The 24549-nt window shown below is 57.5% G+C and overlaps 1 protein-coding gene across 1 annotated transcript in view; it reads right to left on the reverse strand.

Annotated features, from left to right (window-relative positions):
* Positions 1-24549, reverse strand: part of SHANK2 (SH3 and multiple ankyrin repeat domains 2) — a 476763-nt gene that overhangs the window by 130840 nt on the left and 321374 nt on the right. The window contains 2 exon segments of the mRNA XM_043581937.1: positions 19296-19420; positions 21000-21082. Of these exon segments, the coding sequence (XP_043437872.1) occupies positions 19296-19420; positions 21000-21082 (208 nt within the window).

A 24549-nucleotide genomic window follows, 5' to 3' on the forward strand; every position in this document is an offset into this window, starting at 1 on the left:
GAGCAGGGCGATACTTCCTGGAAAGCAGAATCCAGGTTCGAAAGACAAAAGAGCAGAAAGACGGCAGGAAGGGGGGGGGGAGGGAGAGAGAGAGAGAGAGCATCTCAACCTCCCTCCAGACCCCTCCAGGCAGCAAGCACCTCACGGAGGACGTGCACTCACATGAGTGACACCTGACACTCATAGGGCTGGGACAGAGAGGAAGACCGGGCTCCCTGAGTGTGCCGGCACCCCCCAGAATGCTGGGAGCCCTGTAAACTCAGACCCTCTCGCCCTCCAGGCAGTGCACGGAAATCCCAAGGTGAGGCCACCCGGGCACCCAGAACAGCCTCGAGAGGGCCAGTGAGTCCGCTGTGTGCCAGGCTCAGCCCCGTGCGAGGTCTGGGAGCCACCAGCCTGCTTGGGCTGCACGGCCAGGTGCGCTGAGCCTGGGGCTCTCAGGGGTCCGTCCAGGCGGCCCGCGCGGGCAGGTCTGTGCGCGGTAGCGCTCCCGGGCCAGCGAGAAGCTGGAAGGCGGTCCACGGCGCGCTGTGAGGCACGCGGCAATCTGGGGCTAATTTCCTCCTGCAAAGAGGTTGATCACATGGTCTGATAAGTGCACTAATCACCTCGGCGTGTGTGCCCCCGAGTCCAAGGGCGGTGGGCCAGCGTGAACGCCTGTTGCCGGGAAGGGAAGCTTCCGAAGCAGAGGCCGGAGCAGAAACCGCGTGATCCCTGAGGACCCGCCAAGCACTGGGCTCTGTGCTGGATGAGCCTCTCATGCGGTCACCGAGTCCTGCCCCTGCACACTCGCCCGACCCCACTTACAGGTGAGGACACTCTGGCGGGGTGTCCCCTGCAGACCATCCCTGGTGAACTGGGATCCAGGGGGAGGGACCCTGCCTCCTTCTACTGAAGCGAACCCCGAGACACGGCTCTCGCCCACGGAACACGACCGGGGGTTCGTGTGCCCTTCCTTGCGCCGCCCTCCTGCCAGCCAGATGCGGTGGGGCCCAGTGACCAGGGCCTCCCCACGTCCAGAGCAGAGGAGCCAGGGGAGGGGCCGAGCCTGGCTCTCTGAATTGCAGCGTGGACAACAGTGGCTGCCGCTAGGGAGGCCCGTTTGGGACTTGGGAGGAGGAAGGAACAGACTTCCATCATTCAATTCCAGCCACTATCCCCCTGGGGCCTGTCTGTTACAGGGCACGGGCACAGGGGCAGCTGAGCAGGCAGGGAGCCTCTGCTCGGCCTGCGGCTCGGCTGGCCGGAGAGGGCAGGTCGCCTGCGTGATGGCCCAGCACCCGGGATTGTCATCGGTCTGCCTCTCTGGGGTGACGGCACGGAGCCTCTTTCTTGGGAGCTCCCGGGGCTGGGGAGAAAGTCACGGGGGGCCGGGCGCCACGATGGGAAAGTCGACAGGGCCTGGGGCCTGCCCCTCGTCACCGGCATTCCCCAGGGAGGCTCTTCCAGTTGGGCGGGTTCACGAGCTTTGCCATCAACCAGACAGAGCCGTCCGCACGCTTCGCGCACCGTGCTGGATCAGAAACCACTCCTAGGAATGACTGGCAATCGCTCTGGATTCCAGGTAGATTTTCATGGCTGAAAATGCCCCGGCCTTGGAAACTTTGATTTTTCCATTCGGTTCAAATTTAAATCCCTCACGGCAAGCGCCGGGGCGGGGGGGGGGGGATGTACAGGACATGGGCGGTCAACGGACAAGGCACCGAGTGAGTGACAAAGGGGCACTCGGCATTAAGTCAGGGAGGAAGGTGACACCGTGCAGCGTCACCTGTGAACCGCTTTTGTGAACGGTTACGAGTCTGTGTGATTTACGGGGACAGCCCTCCCGCACCAGCTTCCTTCACCTTCCCAGGCACCTCCCCGCGACTCTGGGAAATCGCAGGTGACACAAACGGGCATGCATTTCCCGGAGATTTGTATCTGGCTCGGAGGCTCCCCGCCGAGGGTGGCTAAGAGTGACACAGGTCCTTGGAGAGACGGGGACAAGAATGCAGCCGCAGCACCCCCGGCCCGAGAGCCGTCACCTCGCCACGGATGCCGTTGTCATTAGGGACGGACGCAAGTTTTAAAGAAGTCACGTTCCAGAAGAGCCAGATGCCCCTGACTCACCCCACACCCATCTCCTCCCCCCCGGTCACCCCGTTACCACGTCGGTGTGCAGACTTCCAGCACTTCCTGTGCACTTCTGTGTTCCCTAGGAAAATCCAGAGCATGGAGAATGAATACAGGATTTTGCATGTTTTCAAGACGGCACAGATATTGTCAACTACGGCGATCGTCCTGTGTCTGTCACTGAGGAACACTCACTGGGGACAGCTCTGTGCCCTCACGAGGAATTATTGGACGCCTGCCTGTGCCAGGTGCTCTGGCTGCAGGTGGGTGTCTGGTCCCATCTGGGGGGGAGCGGGACTGACTCCTGACACACTGTGAATTTGACCCCTGCGTGGATAAGAGCCCTGAGTAAACAGGAAGCGGGTCAAGGGGCTGTGGGTGGGGGAGGAAAGGTGCACAGAGGGCGGGATGCATGCGGTCCCCTCCCCGACTCAGCCCTACCGGCCACAGGCCGTCAGGGTCCTTCCCATCTTTTTGCCATTTCAAGCACGGCTGCAGGGAATACGCACGTAGGTGTGAGGGCTGCGTCCCCCCACGGAACAGGTCACCGCACGGCCCAGTCTCTGCGGACCCAAGGGCCATGTGCAGGGCGCAGGGACATCACCCACTTTGTTTTGGAGCTAAGGAAACAGGCCGTGACCAGCCCAAGCTCTAACGGTAAAGCCTTCTTGTTCAAAAAGTTGTGTTTTGGTTTTTTTTTTTTTAAGTCAAGAACATTGCTTCCCTTAAAAAAATTTTTTTTAATTGGAGCAAAGTACACATAACACAAAATTTGCATTTTAACCATCTCTACGCGCACAGCTCAGCGGCATTAACTACATCCACACTGTTGGGTAGCCGTCTGCACCATCTGTCTCCAGAAATGTCCATCTTCCCAAAAGGAAACTCTGTCCCCATGACATGGTGACCCCCCCCTCCTTCCCTCGGCCCCAGCACCCACTGTCCACTCTCTGTCTCCATGAATCTGGAGACTCGGTGATCATGGAGTAGATCACATGGTGTCCTCTGTTTCCCAGTGCCCCCCGCCCCCGCCGCCCAGCCTGGTCACTTCGGGGACAGAGGTGAGAACTGAGGGGGGGGCCATCCCAGGGCAGCCCCTCCTCCAGGCGAGCTCCTGCTCTGAGCGAGGTGGCCATGTTCCCATTCCTGCAGGAAAACAGGATGATCTTTGAAGGCACCTCTTCCTCAGGGGTGACCCCACACAGGCCTCACGGAGCAAAGTGGGAGAGAGGGTGGTGTCAGCATCTGGGCCCAGACCTGCTGGCCGGACCTCACACGGTCACTGAGCCCGACGGTCACCGCATCCGTCACGTCACCCCCCGGTCCCTGGAACAATAACCCGTGCCTTGTGCCAAGAGCTGCATCTGGGCTGCCATAAACAAATGAGGAGGCGGCTCTCCGTGTAGGGTGGCCCCTGCCCAGCAGGGACGCTGGGCAAGTGGGAGGGCCATGAGGGGAGGACGCGGTGGAGGCAGGGGTGTGCAGGCAGGGCTGCGGGCAGGGACAGGGCTGGCCAAGGGATGCTGCTGGGCACACAGCCTGTTCTCAAAACAAAAACAAAAACAAAAACAAAAACAAAATGCGCACCCCCCCCCCCAAACCAAATCAGGCCATTCTGCCCAGAAGGCTTATTAAAAAGCACTCCTAGAAAATTAACACAATTTCTTCCTGGAACAGACGAGGCCAGGCCAGACACTGGAATGGAAACTAATCACCACGGTCCCCACATCACCGCTGCGGGGGCTGGACTGCTGCCACCAGGCCCCGGGCTGAGTCACCTCCTGCCCAGGGACTGACATGTCCCAGGAAGACGCAACAGAGCCCGGGGGTGCTGGGGCCCGGGCGGCCCCCTTCCCTGACCCAGGAGAACACGCAGTGTTCAAGAGCTACCCGCCCAGAGCTGCACGCGGGTTCACGTCCTGCCTTGTCTCTCCCTCCTGAGGTTGGCATGCTCACCAAACCCCGATTCCCTGAAGCCACGTCCCTTTGGGAGGCTGGTGGGGCGGGAGGAGGTCTTGGCCCACGGTGGGCGCTCAGCCATGAGCACAGAGTGCTGTTATTCCCAGTGCTGTGTGGCCCCTGCTACCATAGGCTGGGGACCAGCTGCCGAGAGAGTAGCCTTCCTGGTCCCCCCGGCTGCCTCCGGACACTGGGCCAGTCGGTGCAAGTGGCTGAGAGTCTCAGGCAGGAGAGATCGTTTCCCTGCTGCCTGCCGAGTCTTCCAGGGAGCTCCATACATGCCCTCGCCCCGCACGGCGGGTCAAAGGGCCAGGAGCTCGTTTCCCTAGCATGCTCTTCTGGACATTGAAGGTTTGAGTTCCCCCCAGATTCTTATGTTGAAGCCCTAACTCGCAGTGGGTTCTATGAGGTCACGAGGGTGGGGGTCCCATGATGGGATTAGTGCCCTTGTAAGAGGGGCCCCAGAGAGATGGTCTCTTGCCCTCTCCACCATGTGGGGACAGCAAGAAGCCGGCCGTGTGCAAACCAGGAAGAGTCGCGACTTCCGAGATTGTGCTCCATGCAGGAGCTGTGGCCCGAAGGCTTCTGGGGCAGAGGAGGGCCGTGCTCAGCCTCTGAACACTGGGACACTGCTCAGCCAAGCCTGGGGGGCGGTGCGGAAGGGACCTGGAGGTCCTTACAAGGCACAGACACCTTACGTGGCCACACGCCCCTGCCTGTGCCTGGGACCAGGTCTGGATACTCCACAGAGCATGGAATTTGGGGCCCCTTTGCCTCAGTTTACCACAGGGTCTGTGTCACTGGAACGGGGGTATCAGAGAACCTGTGTTCTCCCGCACAGAACACAGAGTCCCGCCTCAGGGCCAGGGCTGAATGGGCCCGCGGACAGCATGCATGATGAGCTCAGAGAGGCAGAAATCCATCGCAGGCTGGTGAATCTGCCGGCCCGGTCGATTGCCTTCCTTGTCCCTATGCCCGGGACCCAACCTTCCTTTGGGAGCCAGCCCACCCCCGCTGGGGAGGGCATGTGACCCCGCCCGGCACCTTCCATCAGCCTCGTCCATCACTGGCTCTGCGACGGTCCTGTGACCTGAGGCAGGCCAATGGGGTGCTCCTGTTTGCTGGGGTTCCTCCATGATGCGATAAAGTCCTGGAGATCCTGACTCTGCCACCTTTGTGGGGAGAGCTCGCTCTGGCGAGAAGCCAACACAGAGGAACCCAGAGCTGAGACGGGGAGCAAGGTCCTGGGGGGACACTGCTGAGCGAGCAGCCTGTGTCCAGCTGGGCCTGAAGCCAAACATCCCTGGAATTTTCATCACTCAAATCAGCGCATTCTCTCTACGTGCTGAGCCGGTTCGAAATGAGTTCTCTCAATTATACAGAAAAATTCTAGAATCACACAATTGAGAAGCATTTTGGGGAGACGGGGTCGCTCTGGCTTTTCTTCCATCCTTAACCGGTTCCCCTCGAGGTGGAAAGACGCTGCTCTCCTACCTCCTCCAGGAAGCCCTCCAGGTATCTTCCTGTCAGTCACAGCCTCTCCCTCCACGGACTTTCCATCTGCTTAGTCCACGCCTCCTTTCGGGCCCTGAACCACTTTGCCGTCTCTGGTTGGGCCTCCGTGCCGGGCGATGAGGCCCGCCCTGGGAAGACACGGAGGGCACTGCGGCCCTCTGGCTCCAGGCCCGCCGTGAGAGCGAGGCCCGTGGTCCTCCTGAGCCTCAGCGTCCTTGCTGGTGAACCAGAGCGTCCCGGACCCGTGCTCTGGGGGCACAGGGCTGAGAGGGGGGCATCCACATGAGGTGGCAGTGGCAGCAGACAGGGCGGCTCCCGTGGGGGACCATGACCTGTCAGCGGACACAAACTCCGCCCACCTGGCTGGGAGTCCTGGGGCTCGAGGGACTGCCCCCCCCCCCTTGGAGCTGCTGCTGGCACCCGCTGCCCCCACTGCCCCCCCAGGAGGCCGTGACCCACTTCATCTGAGGTGTCCTTCCCGGGTTCCCTCATTCCTCCCACCTCTGGCCCTCCTCCCAGCCACCCGCCGATGGCCTCCGAGATGATCAGTCACCGAAACCCAGCTGTCTGCCCGTCTGCACATCTGCCCTCTAGTCCCTCCTGCTGTGCCACCAGCGGTCTCCTGGCTGCTCTGGCCCTGCCCCCCTCAGCCCTACCGCCTCCTGTCCCAGCCTCTGCAAACCCAGGGTCAACGGGCCTAAGCGTCTCCTTAACAAAAGCCACCCCCTTGGGAAGGTGCATTGTGAAGTGTGCCCTGCCACTTCCAGGCCAGCCCCAGTGACGGTGACACCACAGCCCTGGGAGCTGTTCCCACCCCACCGCCTCCCAACCCTCATCTCTCAGGCCCTGCCCCTTGCTTAGCCGCATGCTGGATGCTGGGCAGGATGCTTTGCGTGGATGCTGCTTCACCAGTGCACACAAGCGCTGGTTCTGTTCCTGTCCCCCTCCCCCCAGCCCACCGCGCTCCTTCTCTGGCCAGTCCCTTCACCCCGTCCCCTACTCCAGGCCTCACGGTGGAGAAGCTCACAGCATGGCCTCCGAAGCAATCACCTGCCTGGACCACAGCCCGGCTCGGCTGCTTGTTTGCTGTGCGTCTGCAGGCAAGTGAGTTCCCCTCTCTGTGCCCCAGGCTCCTCACGCAGAAAAACAAAGAGCCCAATGAAACTGAGCACCGAGTGAGTCCGTGTGCGTGGGATGGGAGCATTTCCCGTTGCTACCGTCATCACCGTGGCTGATGTCATTTGCAGCCAGCACAGGCTGTCCAGCAGCGAAGGTGCTGGTGGGTTTGAGTTCTGGGTCCGTGGGCCGGAGCTGCCTCCCCTTCCCTCCGCTCTCCCGCTTCCCCTGCCAGGCTGAGCATAAAGATGGCCGTTTGCTAGGCGCTCACGGAACGCCTGTCGCTTCCCCCCGAGGCTGGGTCAGCAGTTTACATAAACACAGAATTACATGACCCAGCAAGTCCGCTCGGAGGTGCACACCCCGAGGAACCGGGAACAGGGACCCCAACAAAGGCTTGCACACGCACATTCATAGCTGCCTTATGCACGAGAGTCAAAGCCGGAAAGCACCCGAACATCTGAACGTCCACCAGCGGACGAATGGACAAGCACAGTGTGGGTCATCCACACAACGGAATGTTATTTGGCCACAGAAAGAAGGATGTGCTGACACACGCTACCTTGCGGGTGAACCGTGGAAACGTTCTCAGTGGAAGGAGCCAGCACAAAAGGCCACGTGTCGTAGGACTCCAGGCCAATGGAGCGTCCAGAACAAACCCATGCGTCCAGGCAAACCCATGGACACAGAAAGTCGATCAGTGGCGGCCCGAGGCGCAGGGAAGCGGCGGGATGGGAGGTGGCTGCTAATGGAGACGGGTGTCTTCATGGGGGTTGAAAACGTTCTGGGACTAGAGACAGGAGATGGTCGCACAAAATGGCTTAAACTTAAAAAATGGCTAAACCGGTCAGTTTTATGGTGTGTGTATTTTATCACAATAACAAGGATATGCACAAAAAGAGTACACGCGTATACACACGTGGCAAAATGTGTCTCTGACAGACACGTACAAAGAAATGACAACCTGAGAAGGTAAGCAGTACGGCAGCCCCGTCTCCTGTCGGCATCAGCTGACTTCTCCCTTTGGCTTGTCTGTATTCCCAGTTTTACCCGGGTGGACGTGACTTACGCCAACCCTAAAGAAACAGCACTAATGTAAAAACCCCTCAGCAAGAATACACGGGGGCAGAGTTTACTCCAAATCCCTAACGTTTTCTGAGAGCAGGGGCACACACCCCCCTATAAAGGCTGTGGGATTTGAGTAGGCAGCGGGAGAGAATTCTTGAGAGAATTCTGGAACTTCAGGGGAAGGACTGGCCAAGTGCGGTTCCCTCTGATGTAAGTCAGTCGCCCCCTGTGTCTCTGTCCGCCTTTCGAGGTCCTGGGCCTGACTGGGGGGATGCGAGGGAGGTGGTCTAGGAGAGACCAGCCACCCCTCCGATGCGGAAGTGCCCAGTATGAGCTCTCAGGGTGCCCCGCTGTCCTCATTGGTGTCAGCCAGCCTCTGGGCCAGGGCCGGGATCACAGCTCATCCATTCAACCAACAGACATACTCTAGGCTCCTGCTGCACCAGACTCTGTTTTCCTGGGTGCTGGGATGGCCCCAGGCGCCCCCTGGAAGAGGGCTCTGCCCGCAGAGGGGACCCGGGCTCTGGAGGGGAGATGTTCAGCCAGCACATCCTTGGGTCATGTAAACTCAACGTGTGGCAAAGCTGAGAAGAGACGCATCCCTCAGTAGCGGCTGCAGTTTGTGGAGGTCTGTACCTCTCGGATGAGGTGGGTCAGGGAAGGCCTGGCGGGAGGGTGTCCCCGGGGAGGGAAGGGATGGGCAGGGGACTGGGGGCAGGGAGGCTGGGAGCCGTAGAGTCCTGCGGTCCACGGTAAGGACAGGATCTTCCTGAAGAGTGAAGGTGGGGAAGTCTCCCTGGAGCAGAAAATGGCTCTAGGAGAGAGATACTCTTCTTAATCCCACTTTGCTGGCAAAGAAATTGAGGCACAGAGGGGCTGTGTAACTTGCCTGAGGCCGCACAGCGCATAGGTAGGGCAGCTGGATTTGGACCCAGATGGGCTGCCTCCTGGGACTGAGCGTTTAATCCCCACCCTCACCTGCTTCTCAAGGGCAGTGGCCTCCAGTCTGCCTCCACCTCCCTTCTCCAGCAACGCTCCAGCCTAGCGATCGGCAGGCCTCGGAAGTTCCTGCTAAAATCCCCGAGCGAGCATGCCTCCGGCGACAGAGTGAGGCCCAATGACTCAGCTCCCATTTAAGGCCCTCCCTGACTTGGAGGGCCCATCCTGTTCATCCTTCCTGGGCCTCCTGACATTTTCCACACAGGTCTATGTGCTTCTGCCCCTGAGCCTTCCTCTGGCTGTGCCCTCCCCCTGTGGTGCCTCCCACCATTTAACGGACCCTGACTGTGTACCTGTCATGAGCTGGGCTCTGGCTGGCCCCTGAGGTCAGGTCAGGAAGGGACAGGGACACGTGCTGCTAGTGGCTGTCTCAGGGACTGTCGGGGAGGCTTCCCTGAGGAGGGGCTATCAAGCAGAGATCCAAGGGTGAGCCAGTTACGCAGGTGGAGGAGGTGAAGATAGGAGAGAGGTAACAGAGAGCACGAGTGAGCAGTGTGGGCAAGTGCTGGGGGTGGGAGGAAGTGTGGCACGTTCAGGAGACCAGGGAGAGAGGGCCAGGGTTAAGGCCCATCTGTCTTTCCAGGCTGGATGTGTGTGCTGCCTCCCTAGCTCATCTGAATAACCATCCCCTTCCAGCTCTGAGTCCCAGCAGAGGTTTGCGGGCCTCCCTCCCCACTCCACTTTGCCCCTTGAGAGCAAAGATGGCCTCCACTCATCTCCTTGACCGAGGGCTGAGCACAGAGGAGGTGCACGAAAAAGTCTGTTACGTGAAACCAAAGGTCCAGGTAGAGGCGATTGGAAATTCCGCCTGGGGGAGGTTGGTCTCAGTGGTCTCAGAGCAGACCACTCATGACTTCACAGCATTGGATGGTAACCATGGCCTTCCATGTCCCCTTCCCCAGCCATTCTCTTCTTAACTCTTCTTATTGTTGGCCTGCACACAGCCTAGTTCCCAGGACTGACAAACTCCATCAATTAGAAGATCCAACAGGGCATTTAGCATGAGGCCTTCCTTCATTTAATTTGCCAACCTAACCGCTTGTATCATGAAATGCCCCACAAAAGGGCACGGCAGACAGACAAATCAATGCTAACGAGAGCCTGCTGAGCACATTGGGAGGTGAGTGCGTGGGAGGAAGGGAGGGAGGGAGGGCAGGTGGTGAGGACCCAGGAGGGCTCCTTTCAGGGGAGTCAAGAGGCACATCAGAGAACCCTGGGCCAGAAGTTTCCAACGTGGAGCTCTTGGCTCACCATGCCTCCTGTAGACCTCACCGCATATAGACTGGGGCTGGGTCTACAGCATCCTTCCTGGGTTGGGGAAGACAGTTATAGGATTATGTCTGAAAAACTTTAGACTTTCTCAGGGCATCAGTCAGATGCAAGCTTGGGAGTCAGCACTCTCTCTGGGGCCCTCAGCAGCCGTCGAATCTCTCAGTTCCATCACCTGCAAAGAAGGCATAAAATGCCTACTTCTCAGGAGTGTCCATCACTGAACACAGGTTTTGGGACTTCTGTTAAGCATCAATCATCTACTGGGTGCTGGATACACAGCAGGGACCAGGTCAGCAAGCTCTCCAGCCTGCAGGGAGCAGGCATTTTCATGAGAGAGATGGACGGTAAGTCAACCACCCAACACATATGATTCTGATGGTGGAGGAAACACACAGTGGAGTGTCAGAGTCAGGGGCAACCAGAGGGTGCCCAGTGAGTCCCCTCTGGGAAGGTGACATGTAAGCTGCGATCTCAGTGACGGAGTGAAGGCTGGCTTAGAGCATAGGCTGCCACAAATGCTCGAGCCATACTGGTCCCTTCACCTCTCCTCACAGGAGAGATTTTCCCAGCAAGCAGGCAAGCACACTTGCTGAATAATAAACTGCAGTGCTCAGGAAGGCCAAGGATACAGGACCCAGGGATGGGAGGTGAAGGGAATGAGAAAGGAAGCACTGAGGCCTCCCACCAGGCTGCTTCTCCTGAGGGAGGCCCCATCCTCCCAGCTCTCAGGAGGGGTCCCTGCACCCTAGAGAGATCCCCACACCCTGGAGATGTTCAGGACCCTGGAGCGGTTCAGCACCCTGGAGAGGTCCCACGCCTTGCAGAGGTCCCCACACCCTGGAGAGGTTCAGCACCACGGAGAGATCCCAATTTCAGGCATTCTCCTATGGCTCCCTGCCACTGACCAGACATTGTCGCCCCTACTTAAACTGACATTCCAGGTCCTCTCTGGACCAGCCCCAGTCACCCCCAGCTCCATAACATTTGGCCACTTCCCAAATCCACCTTGAACGCTCCTGACACTCTAAGCTGTCCCTGGAACCCCACCCTCTTGAGTTCTGCCTATGGAAACCCCACGTACTCAACTAAGCACGGTGCCGACACTATCTCTTTCGCAAAGCCCTTTTTCAAATTTATCTTGGGGCTTTTTGCTCCCTTCCAGGCTGAGTTCCCCAAGGAACTGAGTCTGATTCATGTCTTTTCTCCCCACAGCACATGGCAGCCCAGCACCTGAATGAATGAAGTTGTAAAAGTGATGTGTACAATTCATACCAATTGTTGAGATATCACCCTGCCAGGAGCCATGCTACGTGCTTCAAACACATTTTTATTTACAGTTTAAGGAACTGAGGCCAAGGGATGAGAGATCTGTCCAAGTTCGCATTCAAACAGTCAAGTGACAGAGGCCGGATTCAAACCCAGATCACAATCCACAGCCTGTGCCCTTGACCATGGCTCCTTTCTGTCTCTATCCAACTCAGTGCACTGCCATCTGCTAGGCCTATGGAGCCTTGAGCACAGCAGCCGTGGTCCCCTGAAGTGATTCTGAATCTTTTTTTAGCCTGAAATTGAAATCACTGATGCTTCAAATTAGAACCCCAAAATGAATGAGCCAAGACTTCAGATTTGCAATCGCTAAACTGCCCGCATCTACCTTCTCAGCAGGATTCCGGGCTGCTCCTCAGCCCGGACCACCTGTTCCCAGTCAATATGGAGGACAAAGTGAATCATTCTCTAGGCACAGAAAGGGGCTATGACTATGTGCAGGAAAGGGGTCCAGGCTCCCACACTTTCAGGGGCTCTGCTCAGAGCAGGGGTCTCTTTAGAGCCCTGGAGAGCAAAGACCCCAGTGCTAGGATACACAGAGAGACCCCAATGCTGCCAGCCTTGAAAGGCCAAGACTGGGGCGCCTGGGTGGCGCAGTCGGCTAAGCATCCGACTTCAGCCAGGTCACGATCTCGCGGTCCGTGAGTTCGAGCCCCGTGTCAGGCTCTGGGCTGATGGCTCAGAGCCTGGAGCCTGTTTCCGATTCTGTGTCTCCCTCTCTCTCTGCCCCTCCCCCGTTCACGCTCTGTCTCTCTCTGTCCCAAAAATAAATAAAAACGTTGAAAAAAAAATAAAAAAAAAAAGAAAGGCCAAGACTGTAATGACAGCAGTTTGCCACAGGCACTGGCATCGTGTGGAGGCCAGCAACAAAAACAGACATGCTCCTCTGTGCTGACTTTTATTTGCTACCAAAGGAATATTTTTCAGTCATCACTGAAAAGTGACTGGGAGCTGAGACCCCAGCAAGCCTGGGAAGGGAGGTGAAGAGGCAAGTCAAGATGGCCATGCTTACTCTCTGCACTGACCTAGGTGCCGGCAGCCCAGCAGCAGGGGAGCCAGAGCTAGAGGCTGGCCAAGGGGCCCAGACCTCTTCCAACACGAGCACAGCAAGAAGCCACAGAGCTTCAGAACAGAAACGCTCCACACTTGGAGAGACCACAGCCAGCCACTGGGCCCTGCTTGTCTTTGACATGAAACCAACAGAACTTCACAACCGAAGTATCAATATGACTCAAAGTCAAGAAGTCACCAGTCACCCTACCTTCCTGCTCGTATCAGCTGGCATTCGGTCTTCACTTAGTTATTGACTTAGATAACCCTTTAAAATGATTTAAATAAGATGTTAAGAATTTGGGGGAGTGGGGTGGCTAGAGTTCCCAGCTTGGCCATGTGGGCACCAGCAGGACATGTGACAAAGCCTCTCACAATATCCCGAAAGGCAGGACAGAGAAATGCGAGCTGGGTGTTGGGGCTGAACAACTGTCTGGGAAGGATGCCGGCACCGGGGAAACCACGACAGGACTCTGGCCTCAGCCCTGGGATTTGTGGCTGGAGGGCAAAACGGGAATCATGAAGAGAAATTCCAAGATTACCTAAAAGCCCGACTCGTGCCAGAAGAGAACGGAGCGAGGCAGAGAGGGCGCGCCCTGGGAGCAGAGGTTCAAGCCAAATCCGGGGGCATGGCTGCCAGCGATATTTGGGGCTTGCAGGTGGGGCGGGCCAGGTGCCGCATCAGCTGATATGCCGTCCACAGAGACGCATGAAGAAGCTACGGCCAGTGTGCTCTTGACTTATGTGCTTGGCACAGCGTGGGTGTGCTCTGTAACCACTCCATGCTTGCGACGGTAGTGGTGGTGATCGCCCGCCAGCATTAGAACTTATCATGACTTCCCATTATTGTTTGTTCCACTAATAGTCATTGGTTCCTTCTTCCCAGTCAAGCATCATGAAGGACAACGAAGGACAGGATGGTCACCAGCCAGTGCTGACGGCATGCACTGCTGGCCTCGGCCTTCTAACCAGACCGGCGCTCACAGCGGCCCATGCGCCCAGAGCTCGTGGCACACAGCCCGTCCTGATGACCGAACTCTCCCAACCACCCGTTTTGCTGATGGGGACACTGAGACCCAAGAAGCATGGGCTGATCAGTGACGGGTGCAGCAACCGAGGGGGCAGAACCTGAACTTCATTTCCTGTCCTTCGTGCGATTTAATGCCAAAGCTGGGGAAGGCTGGCAGATTACCCCCGGGCTTTTCCAACTGTTCACAGCCCCAGCTTGGTGACAGGTAATGGTATAGGCAAATGTGTGTTAGAGCTCGTGCTACGATTCTCAGCCGAAGAAACCTAAGATACTCAAATGGTCTCTGAGGAAAACCCCGGGGCATCCCCCTTAGCATCCTCACTTCGGTGCAAACTGAGATTATAAAACAGTTGTAGGCCATCACGAGTACAAGCATTTCATACGAGGAAAAGTAATTAGCAAACTCAAGCATCAGTTTTCAAGGATGAAGGATATTGCTGCCTGCTTTTAATTGCAAGGGAAAACCTATTTAGGGAATTAACACAAAAACGAGATTGGCCACTTCAGGGCTAAGAAAACAATCACAAAAACCATAGGAGCCTCCAGCTCGGCATCAGGTTGGTAAGCAATGGCCCCAGGAAAATAATTAATGCCCAGGAAAAGTGTTCTCGTCCCCGAAGCAAACAGCAACACCTTGGCCACGGAGGCTGAGACACCACTCAACTGTGTGCGACAGCGTCTTCTAAGGAATAACTTTCTATTTATGAAATTAGTACCTGTCAAAAAAATTAATACTGTCACTCTCGAAAATCTGAGAAACAGACAAAAGTCTGAAAAAAGAGAAAATAACCATACACGATCCCATCACCCAGGGGTTAACCTCTCCTCTCCTTTTTTTTCCCCCTATGCCTATTTTGGGGGAGATTTAGGTGGTATTATGCAGACAATTTTGGTTCCGCCCTTTTCACCGATATAAGGTGATCTGTTGTCATTAGTAGCAAGAACTCCTTACAAGCATGATTTTTAAATGCTTTCTTGTGCGCCCACAACAGATGCATGATGTCCCCTCAACCATTCCCCTACAGTCCCAGCCCCAGCCCCTCAGACTGTTTTTGCTACACTGTGCTCTCTGCTTTGTCTGTTTGTAGATCATTCCCTTAGAATGGATTCCTAGATACAAAATCCCTGATTCGGCTTTATAGCTCTTACTACATCCTGTCACATCGATTTCTGAAAAGTTTATGGCAATTTATTCTTCCACATAGCAACATGAGTGCTGTCACCCGCGACGGGTAGAGTAATAATAATAAAAAAAAAAAGCATTTGCTAATTTGAAAATAAAAACTGGCACCTTGTCATCTCTTTTTCTTCTTACCCTTTGCCCATTTATACATCAAGCACATCAGCACGTCTCTCAAGAATTTCCGAGCTCTGGCGTTACCGTGGTTGGAATCCACTTTCCAGCTCTGTGACTGTGGGCAAGTGGCCTAACCTCTCTGTGCCTCGGTTTCCTCATCTGTAACATGGGGATGGCAACAGAAGCCACGTTGTAGGCTCGCTGCGAGGATTAGATGGGATTGTGCAGTGCCCGGCAGATACACCCTTGGTTACTGTCAGTAAGGACACGGGCCTTGGCTGTGTTTGCTGCAAACGTTGTTTGCTCTTTTGACGTGTAGTGTTTGGTTGTATTGTAGAAATTCTTCTGAGAGAGAACGTTTTCATTTAAGAAAGTGAAGCAAGAAACAAAGCTTGGGTTTCCGAATGGGGGGGGGGGGCTTGTGGACGGAAGATGGTCCTGGCCTCGTGTCAAGGGCCATGCAGGACCTGATGACAGATGGAGGGTTCAAAACGCCAACACAGGGGCGCCTGGGGGCTCAGTCGGTTGAGCATCCAACTTCCGCTCAGGTCATGATCTCACGGTTCGCAGGTTCGAGCCCTGTGTTGGGCTCTGTGCTGAGCGGAGCCTGCTTGCTGCTTGGGATTCTCTCTCTCCCTCTCTCTCTGTCCCTCCCCGACTCATGCTCTCATGTGCTCTCTCTCTCTCTCTCTCTCTCTCTCTCTCTCTCTCTCTCTCTCTCTCATTTTTTAAAAAGCCAACACGATCAGGCCAGCCGATCTGGAACCCCCGGCAGCATCACCTAAGTGACCTAAAGATGCCATGCCCAGGTCCTGCTTCAAGCCTCTGATTCTGTAGGTGTGGGCTGGCATCCAGGTCTCTCTATAAATAATGACAGGTGACTCTGTCACTGGCCAGGTTTCACTGTATGAGGCTGACAGGCCATCCAGTTTGGGGAGTCCCTTGCAGGACACCAGAGTGACATCCCAACATCCACGTCTCCTCAATTACTTGATGTGAAACTCTCTACGTCATCCTTGGGACTCCTCATAAGTGACCTCTCCTGCCCCATCTCATGGGGGTGGGGAGATCCAATCAGGATAATCTCGAGGAAACAGCGGATGAAGTCTTCAACCATCTGTGCCCGAAGGCTGATTCTACCTCTGCAGTCTTTGCTTTTAGTTCTCTGATGAGCGTCTATTATCATTAAGCCCGGTTTGAGTTGGGTCACTCCTGGATGGTGGAGTCCCCGTGCTTATATTTGGCCTGCCTGGAAAGAGGAACTTTCTCTGACTCCTGTGCTTACTGCTGTCCCTGGCCCGTCATCGCCACCCAGACCCACTCCTCCCGGGAAGGACTCGGCCCCGGCTGCCCTGCCCACTCCCACCACCACCTGAAGCCCTCTGGGAAAGCTCCAGGGGCACCAGCCACGCAGGGGACTCCAGCCCATTATGCTGATCTGAAAACGCAAACACACATGGCCTATGGAGCCACCACATTCAGACGCCCCCTCTGTGGGGCACCCACCTCTCCTTTTCCTCCTCTGAGATGAATTTTTACAGCAACCCGGCTGGCCCACTTAGACCCACCTATCTTAATGTAATTCCTGGGCTCACGACAGCCTTTCACGTGGCCTCTACTCCAAGTGTTTGCTTTTCGGCGGGGGGAGTTTGGGGGGCAAGGTCAGCAAAGAAACCGTCCTGGTGACCAAGGAGCAAACGCCTCCCAAATGCTAGGGCAGGAGGGACGTCAGCTCTGGAGGGCAAGCACCAAGGAAAGCACACACGACAGGAGCTGGTGGCACCGGCAGATGACCGCGTGTAAGAAGGAAGAAGGAAGGTGGTCCAGGAGACGCGAGTCCAGCAAGACTTGGAGGAGAGAACAGACCCACCGGAAGCTGCCCCTCGGTCCCACGTTCAAACCACAGCACACGTTTTTAAAGAGAATACAAACAGCTGGCATGCTCTGAGTTCCTTTCCAAGAGCAGGGAGAGAAGGCGGTTTGCCCAGAGGAGTGCGGGGCAACAGGGACAATTTGCTCATGCTTGTGACCCTTCCACACGCAGGGTGGGACCCTGCACTTCCCCAAGGCTCAGAAACCCCCTCGACTCCAGGGATGGCTTCTGGCCAAAATTAAGATTCGCCCGAGACAACATGGGTTCTTTTAGAACAACCCCTCCAAGGTCGAAGCTTTTCAACGGACAAGGTGGGGAAAAACCGTCTGTTGGAAAATGCACGGACCTCTGAGGCTATAAGTGACTCTAATATTCCAGTGGTACAACCCAGCAGCTAGGAAACACCTCATGGAGACTCTGCCTTTTTTTAATCTAAGCAGCTAAAGGAGACTTTCTGAGCCCCAAGAGTAGCCTTGGAAATGCACTGGGTGGGTCAGTGTTCCAGCAGCCCAACCCCCGTCCCCCCATTAGCACGTGACCCCCAGTAAGCGGCCCAGGGTGGCTGTGGAGGGCTCAGCCCTCCTTCGGGTCTTTGTGACATAATAACACCAACACGGCATTCATGCCTCTCAGCGCCAGCCATTCCTAGAATCCCAGAGCTCAGAGGTTACCCGGAATCTAAAACCTGTTCCAAAATGGCAAATATATTTGCATATCAGAGGTTAACAGCAATGTCAGAGGAAGTGCTTTGCAAACAGAAGTGCAGAAACTCTTCCTGCTCCCAATTTCCACGGAGGCTTCAATCTGGCCGGGCGGCTGGCCCTCTCCGCCCGGGCCAGGCACACACTGCAGACGTGCCCGCCAACCAGGCGTAGCTTTGCGTCCTCGCGAAAGGGATGGGCCCAGCACATGCTCCGAGGCGGTCCCACGTTTTTCTTCCTGACTACTTTATCAAGGAGGCACTCCGATGAGCCAGACAACGGGGGACACGCTTCCATCTGCAGCCTTCATTTATTATTTAAACCCAAGAACCAGCATCGGCTATGTCAACCTATTGGAGCCTCTGTCTCTGGGTCTCTCTCTGTCACACACACACACCCGCACACACACACATACGCGCGCGCGCGCAGGAGACTTACATCACAACTACATCCTACAGAAGATGATTCAACCAGTCTCTGCATTTTTGTGAGGTTACAAATCAGGTTAACCCACGAAAGCCCAGCGGGCCCCACTCTGCATCCTTCTGGATACACACGCACCCAAGGTTTCTTCCAAGCCGGGCTCTGATTGGTCAACAATAATTTAAATACATCTTTCAGCAAATGAAACGAGACCAGCACAAGGCACCTTGAAGAGGGTAAGTCACCTTCTCCATTTTCCTTGGCTCTTGGGTCTGTTTCCACCACAGTGCCTCTCCTTCTGGATTTCCCATCACTCCACCAGCCTTGAGAAGCACTAAGGAGGCCACGAGTAAACTCGAGCTCAAAAGCACCCTGGGAAGCTTAGGCATGACTGGGAGAAGGGCTCCCAGTGGCCACGTCGCCATGGGCTTGGTCTCCTTTGCAGGAAGAGCAAGTGTCTGGCCGGCCCAGTGGGGGGGGGGGGGCACCACATATCCCACCCCTCCCACCTGCGTGGACATTTCCAGTGCAGGTGACACTGGGCTCGGGGTCAGCCCGGAAGAATGCCTTCCCAAGAAACGTCAACTCCCAAGGAGGACCGCTTGAGTGAACCGAACCCCTTAACGGTAATTTTTCCAAGGTCCGGCAGCCTCTTTTATCGTCAATATTTCCAAAGAGTAACACATTCCTCTGCACAACAAGATGGAAAGTAACACCTGAACCCGCAAAACGCGGGGAGCTCGGAAGCGCCGGCGGCCCGGACGCGTGACGCGCACCAAGACGCTAACTCCAGCAAGGGCTCGGAAACCAAGGGCGCTCGTGTCTAGTGGGATTCTTCGAACGGAGAGAGTTCCCTCCTTTCTTTAAAAATTAAATATAATTTATCGTCCAACTGGTTTCCATACAACACCCAGTGCTCATCCCAACAGGTGCCCTCCTCTCATACCTACTGGGAAAAGCCCGCTCTCAAAGCACCTGGATTTAAATTTTTCTTTTCGTACTGTCAACGCCGGCTTCCCCTCTCGCTCACGCTTAGCCTTTGAAGGCCAGTCATCGGACGGGCAGCGTTACTGCGACGTCCGAGTCAGTGATCTCTCAGCCACCAGCGTTACAGGCCTCACGTGAGCAAGGGCCGTGGCACAGCACTTTCCTTCCTGCCCTTGTGACACGAGCATGGGCGACGGCCCCTCCTGGCGTCTCTCCGTTCAGCGAGAACAGAAGCACACGTAGATCCGCGCGTGTCCCCAACGTCATGGCAGCCACGTGTCTCTCTTCCTTCTAACTTCCACTTGAAGACCGGTGGCCAACGCCCACAGACATTTCTACCTTCCAGAGAGCTACAGCCGAGGCCTGAAAGACGCTCCGAACACACACCGGCCCACAGGAAGTGGCATCCACAATGGGTGGAGACAAGCACACGACACGAATCCGGAGCAGCCTCCACGAGTAGCCCTAGGTCTGGCCCAACGGCCGTGCTGCTTAGACCACGGGCCCCGGCCGCAAGAGAGGCAGCGCTCTCCCCGAGCGGAAAGATACAAACACCGGTGTCCCTACCTCAATCAGGAAGTCCCCCGTCCTCAGTCCGGCTTGCCACGCCACCCCTCCTTCATCCACAGATTCCAGGTACTGCAGGGCTGGGAACGCTGGCGTTGGTGTGAATTCCTCGATGGGCGTATCCGCTGGGAAGACAAGGGAGACCTCAATACCAGCCTGGGTGGTGTTTCCAGGTTGGCCCCGCGTGGGACCCCGAGAGGAAGGAGGTGCGCACGTCTCCCGCCGGAAGTGGGTGCTCTCCCCTGGGGAGGGCTCGACAGCCACGGCCATAGGTCGGCACCAATTCAAGCAGTGAAACCAACTGCCCCGTGGTGCCCCCGGATCTCTCGGCCTTTCTGCCGAAAACACTTGCCGTACATGTCTGTAGGTCCACGCCTGTCATTTTCTTTAAAAGCATCAGTGACTAAACATTTTCAGTTCTAAAAATGGCAAAGTTCCCCCCATAACCACACAGAGCTACAGAAACACCACACTGAACCACTTGCCACATGTACATCCACAGAGACGCGCGGACCAAAGGAATTCAACTTGGAGCACGGACAGATCATAGCGCTGACCCAGTGGGTGGCTGCAGATTGGGAATCTGCTGGGGAATTCGTTCCGCGGGGAGCCCGGCTCTCTGCCACCGCTCTGCGGCCGGCACCCACGGGGAGGCTGGGCCCCCGCTCCTCGGCAGCGCGAGCCGCGGCCTCTGGGCCCCACACAGCTGCCGAACAAAAACTCCAGGGCGAGAGACGGGCTTCCCTGGGTGGTTACGAGTGGCCGGGGTGGGTGGGTGGCAAGGGGAAGATGACCCCGGCAGGGGGAGGGGACGGAACATCACTCAGCCGTGGGCACGCACACACGGGGGCAGATGGGTCTCTTCTTCCTCTCTCTGGACAGATCGCTCCCAGGCAGCCCGAGCTTGGGGCAGGTGGGGGTGCTCCCGGGGAAGGAGGCCTTTCCCAGCACAGGTGCAGGACCCCAGCACGGCACGGAGGCTCCGAGATGAAACTTCCACATGGCTTCTCACCCCACGCGCGCGGTGGGCAGCTGCCTCCCCTCACGGGGAGGTGATGCCATTTTGTTTTCTTTTTAAAGGGGAGCCCCCAGGTTCAGGGCTGGTGGTGGGCGCGCTGCCGTGGAATGTCGCCCCGGAACCCCCCACCACAGGCCACGTGATGCGGATGCTGCTGGCTCAGTCCGCGGCAGAGGGGACCATCTTGCCACGTTTCCTTTGCAAAGTCACCTTAGAGGCGGGCACACGGATGCCTGCTACACTTGGAACTGAAGCCCACTCCCAGAATGGGGCAGTTTCTAGACACCCCAAACTCAGCACCGGGTAATTGTGGACATCTGAGAACAGGAGCTCCACATCCAGCCACAGCCGGGCTGAACTACACCATAAAATGTAGCTTGAACCCCTGATTCCTTATTAAAAAGAGAAAGGGTGGGGGGAGGGAGAGCGAGCGAGCGAGAGCCTGTTCAGAGCAATATTGTGCACAGAAAATGGAAAATATTCCTAAAGCAAGCCCCGGTGTTTTCTGAGTGAGGCAGAATGTTAAAGAACACGGTTGTCTAGCAACCAAGTGCCCCCAGGAAAAAAGGCTTCTTTCCGAGCTGGGGAGCATTTTCATACGGGCGTGCACACACACACACACACACACACACACACACACTCACACGACATGTGAATGTACCCGGGCTGGAGACAGCCACACTTACCTTTCGCCCCTCGCAGCACAAATCCAAAGCCCTCATTGTCTTTTTTCTGCAGGACCACTGTCTTCTCCTCGATAATGCAGTCACTGTAGAGAGAATTCCGGGGATAGCGACCATTATTGTAACCCGTCATCATCACCGTGGCTGATCCTGAGCCGGGGCCGCTCATCATCATAGCCAATTAATCACCCAGCTCGCCGGATCCAGGCAGCACGGAGGAGAGTAAGCAGCACAGAGCGCAGGAGGAGCGGGGGCAGCTGGGGGGCCGGCTAACGGGATAGGCGGGCTCGGCACAATGGGGCTCGGAGGGGGGGCGGGCAGAGGCAGCACCGAGCCCGGGCGAGCGGGAGGAAGGAGTCAGGCATGGTGGGGAGGCCGCCGAGCCACGGCAGCGCGGGCTGGCTCCCGGCGCCGAAAGGCAAAGAAAGTAAGTGGCCGGAAGGCACCGGGGGCAGCTGGGCTGGGGCGCGCAGGCCGGCGCATCTTCGGGGGGCGGGGGGGCGGGGTGCAGCTGGGATCAGCCGGCGGACAAATGAGGAAGCAGCTCTTCTTCTTCAAGGGGTGTTTGAAAATCAAATTCTATTTGCTCCCCGCACGAGCCGGCGTCCAGACGCAGCGGCCCCTCCCTCTCGGTCCGAATGAATGTGGTGTCCCCGCGATCACCAAGGAGCCCGCAAGGCTGCCGGGAGTCATCCCGCACAGAGAAAGCGCAGGCTGGCGGAGGGGGCGGCCCGGGCGCTGCCGATGGGTGGGGGCCGGAGGCAGGACGCTCGAGCGACACCAAGGCCACTTACGGCAAGGCCTCCGTCAGGGGGTGATGAGTCGTGGGGACGGGGCGAGGGGGGCTCGTGGGCTCCCCCCTCTGAGAGACAACCTAAAGCCACACCACCCGCCTCTTGGCACAGCCTTTTTTTTTTTTTTTAAAGGAAAGAAACCCAGAAGCTTCGACTTTGCTTCAGCTGCCCGACGCTCCCATCGTTTACAGTAAGGGCGCCCTGCCACATGACTGTCCAGCCCTGGAGGCACCTGGGGGTGCAGGGCGGAAGTGGACTTCCTGGCAGGCCACGCAGCCCGGGCTGAACGGGGGCCCTCCCCGCCTCCCCGGGGCGGCATGGCCCCTGGGACCCTCTGCTGCCCCGGAAGACGGCAGCTGGAGGGCCAGGCCACTGCGGAGGGAAGGAGGAGGGGCGGGAGGCAATGTGGAGAGGCCTTCTCCAGGGTCCTAAGGGGCCGGCCACAGGAGGGCTCTGCGCCAGAGGTCCTGAAGCATTCGGCTGGCCCCTGTCTCGGAGGGGGGCGGCCGGGGGACGCAGACAGCAAGCACTGGGAACAGTGTGCTGACAGGCTTGAAGTCACAGACAACTGAAGGTCAGCTTTGTCCAGCAGTAGATTCACAGCCTGCAGGAAGCACGCGGCCCCAGCATGCAGCCATCTGGGAGCAGCACAGCCAACCCAGACCGGGTGGCCCCGGGGAGGAGAAGGGACAGGGGTGCTTGGACCAAGTGACGGGCTGCCAAGAGCTTCCCGTCATCCAGACGAGGAAGAGGCATTCCAGAGAGGTTGGGGACACAGCCGGAGCATGCACAGAGAGGTTGGGGACACAGCCGGAGAATGCACAGAGAGGTTGGGAGACACAGCTGGAGAATGCACAGAGAGGTTGGGGGACACAGCTGGAGAATGCACAGAGAGGTTGGGGACACAGCCGGAGAATGCACAGAGAGGTTGGGGGACACAGCCGGAGCACGCACAGAGAGGTTGGGGGACACAGCTGGAGAATGCACAGAGAGGTTGGGGGACACAGCCGGAGCACGCACAGAGAGGTTGGGGGACACAGCCGGAGCACGCACAGAGAGGTTGAGGACACAGCCGGAGAATGCACAGAGAGGTTGGGGACACAGCCGGAGAATGCACAGAGAGGTTGGGGGACACAGCTGGAGCACGCACAGAGAGGTTGGGGGACACAGCCGGAGAATGCACAGAGAGGCTGGGGGACACAGCCGGAGAATGCACAGAGAGGTTGGGGGACACAGCCGGAGAATGCACAGAGAGGTTGGGGACACAGCCGGAGAATGCACAGAGAGGTTCGGGACACAGCCGGAGGATGCACAGAGAGGTTGGGGACACAGCCAGAGAATGCAAAGAGAGGTTGGGGGACACAGCCGGAGAATGCACAGAGAGGTTGGGAGACACAGCCGGAGAATGCACAGAGAGGTTGGGGGACACAGCCGGAGCACGCACAGAGAGGTTGGGGACACAGCCGGAGAATGCACAGAGAGGTTGGGGGACACAGCCGGAGAATGCACAGAGAGGTTGGGGGACACAGCCGGAGAATGCACAGAGAGGTTGGGGACACAGCCAGAGAATGCACAGAGAGGTTGGGGACACAGCCGGAGAATGCACAGAGAGGTTGGGGGACACAGCCGGAGAATGCACAGAGAGGTTGGGGGACACAGCCGGAGCATGCACAGAGAGGTTGAGGACACAGCCGGAGAATGCACAGAGAGGTTGGGGACACAGCCGGAGAATGCACAGAGAGGTTGGGGGACACAGCCGGAGAATGCACAGAGAGGCTGGGGGACACAGCCGGAGAATGCACAGAGAGGCTGGGGGACACAGCCGGAGAATGCACAGAGAGGCTGGGGGACACAGCCGGAGAATGCACAGAGAGGCTGGGGGACACAGCCGGAGAATGCACAGAGAGGCTGGGGGACACAGCCGGAGAATGCACAGAGAGGTTGGGGACACAGCCAGAGAATGCACAGAGAGGTTGGGGACACAGCCGGAGAATGCACAGAGAGGTTGGGGGACACAGCCGGAGCACGCACAGAGAGGTTGGGGGACACAGCTGGAGAATGCACAGAGAGGTTGGGGGACACAGCCGGAGCACGCACAGAGAGGTTGGGGGACACAGCCGGAGCACGCACAGAGAGGTTGAGGACACAGCCGGAGAATGCACAGAGAGGTTGGGGACACAGCCGGAGAATGCACAGAGAGGTTGGGGGACACAGCTGGAGCACGCACAGAGAGGTTGGGGGACACAGCCGGAGAATGCACAGAGAGGCTGGGGGACACAGCCGGAGAATGCACAGAGAGGTTGGGGGACACAGCCGGAGAATGCACAGAGAGGTTGGGGACACAGCCGGAGAATGCACAGAGAGGTTCGGGACACAGCCGGAGGATGCACAGAGAGGTTGGGGACACAGCCAGAGAATGCAAAGAGAGGTTGGGGGACACAGCCGGAGAATGCACAGAGAGGTTGGGAGACACAGCCGGAGAATGCACAGAGAGGTTGGGGGACACAGCTGGAGAATGCACAGACAGGTTGGGGACACAGCCGGAGCATGCACAGAGAGGTTGGGGGACACAGCCGGAGCACGCACAGAGAGGTTGGGGACACAGCCGGAGAATGCACAGAGAGGTTGGGGGACACAGCCGGAGAATGCACAGAGAGGTTGGGGGACACAGCCGGAGAATGCACAGAGAGGCTGGGGGACACAGCCGGAGAATGCACAGAGAGGTTGGGGACACAGCCAGAGAATGCACAGAGAGGTTG

This window comes from Prionailurus bengalensis, chromosome D1, assembly GCF_016509475.1.
Source record: "Prionailurus bengalensis isolate Pbe53 chromosome D1, Fcat_Pben_1.1_paternal_pri, whole genome shotgun sequence".
Lineage (NCBI taxonomy): Eukaryota > Metazoa > Chordata > Mammalia > Carnivora > Felidae > Prionailurus > Prionailurus bengalensis.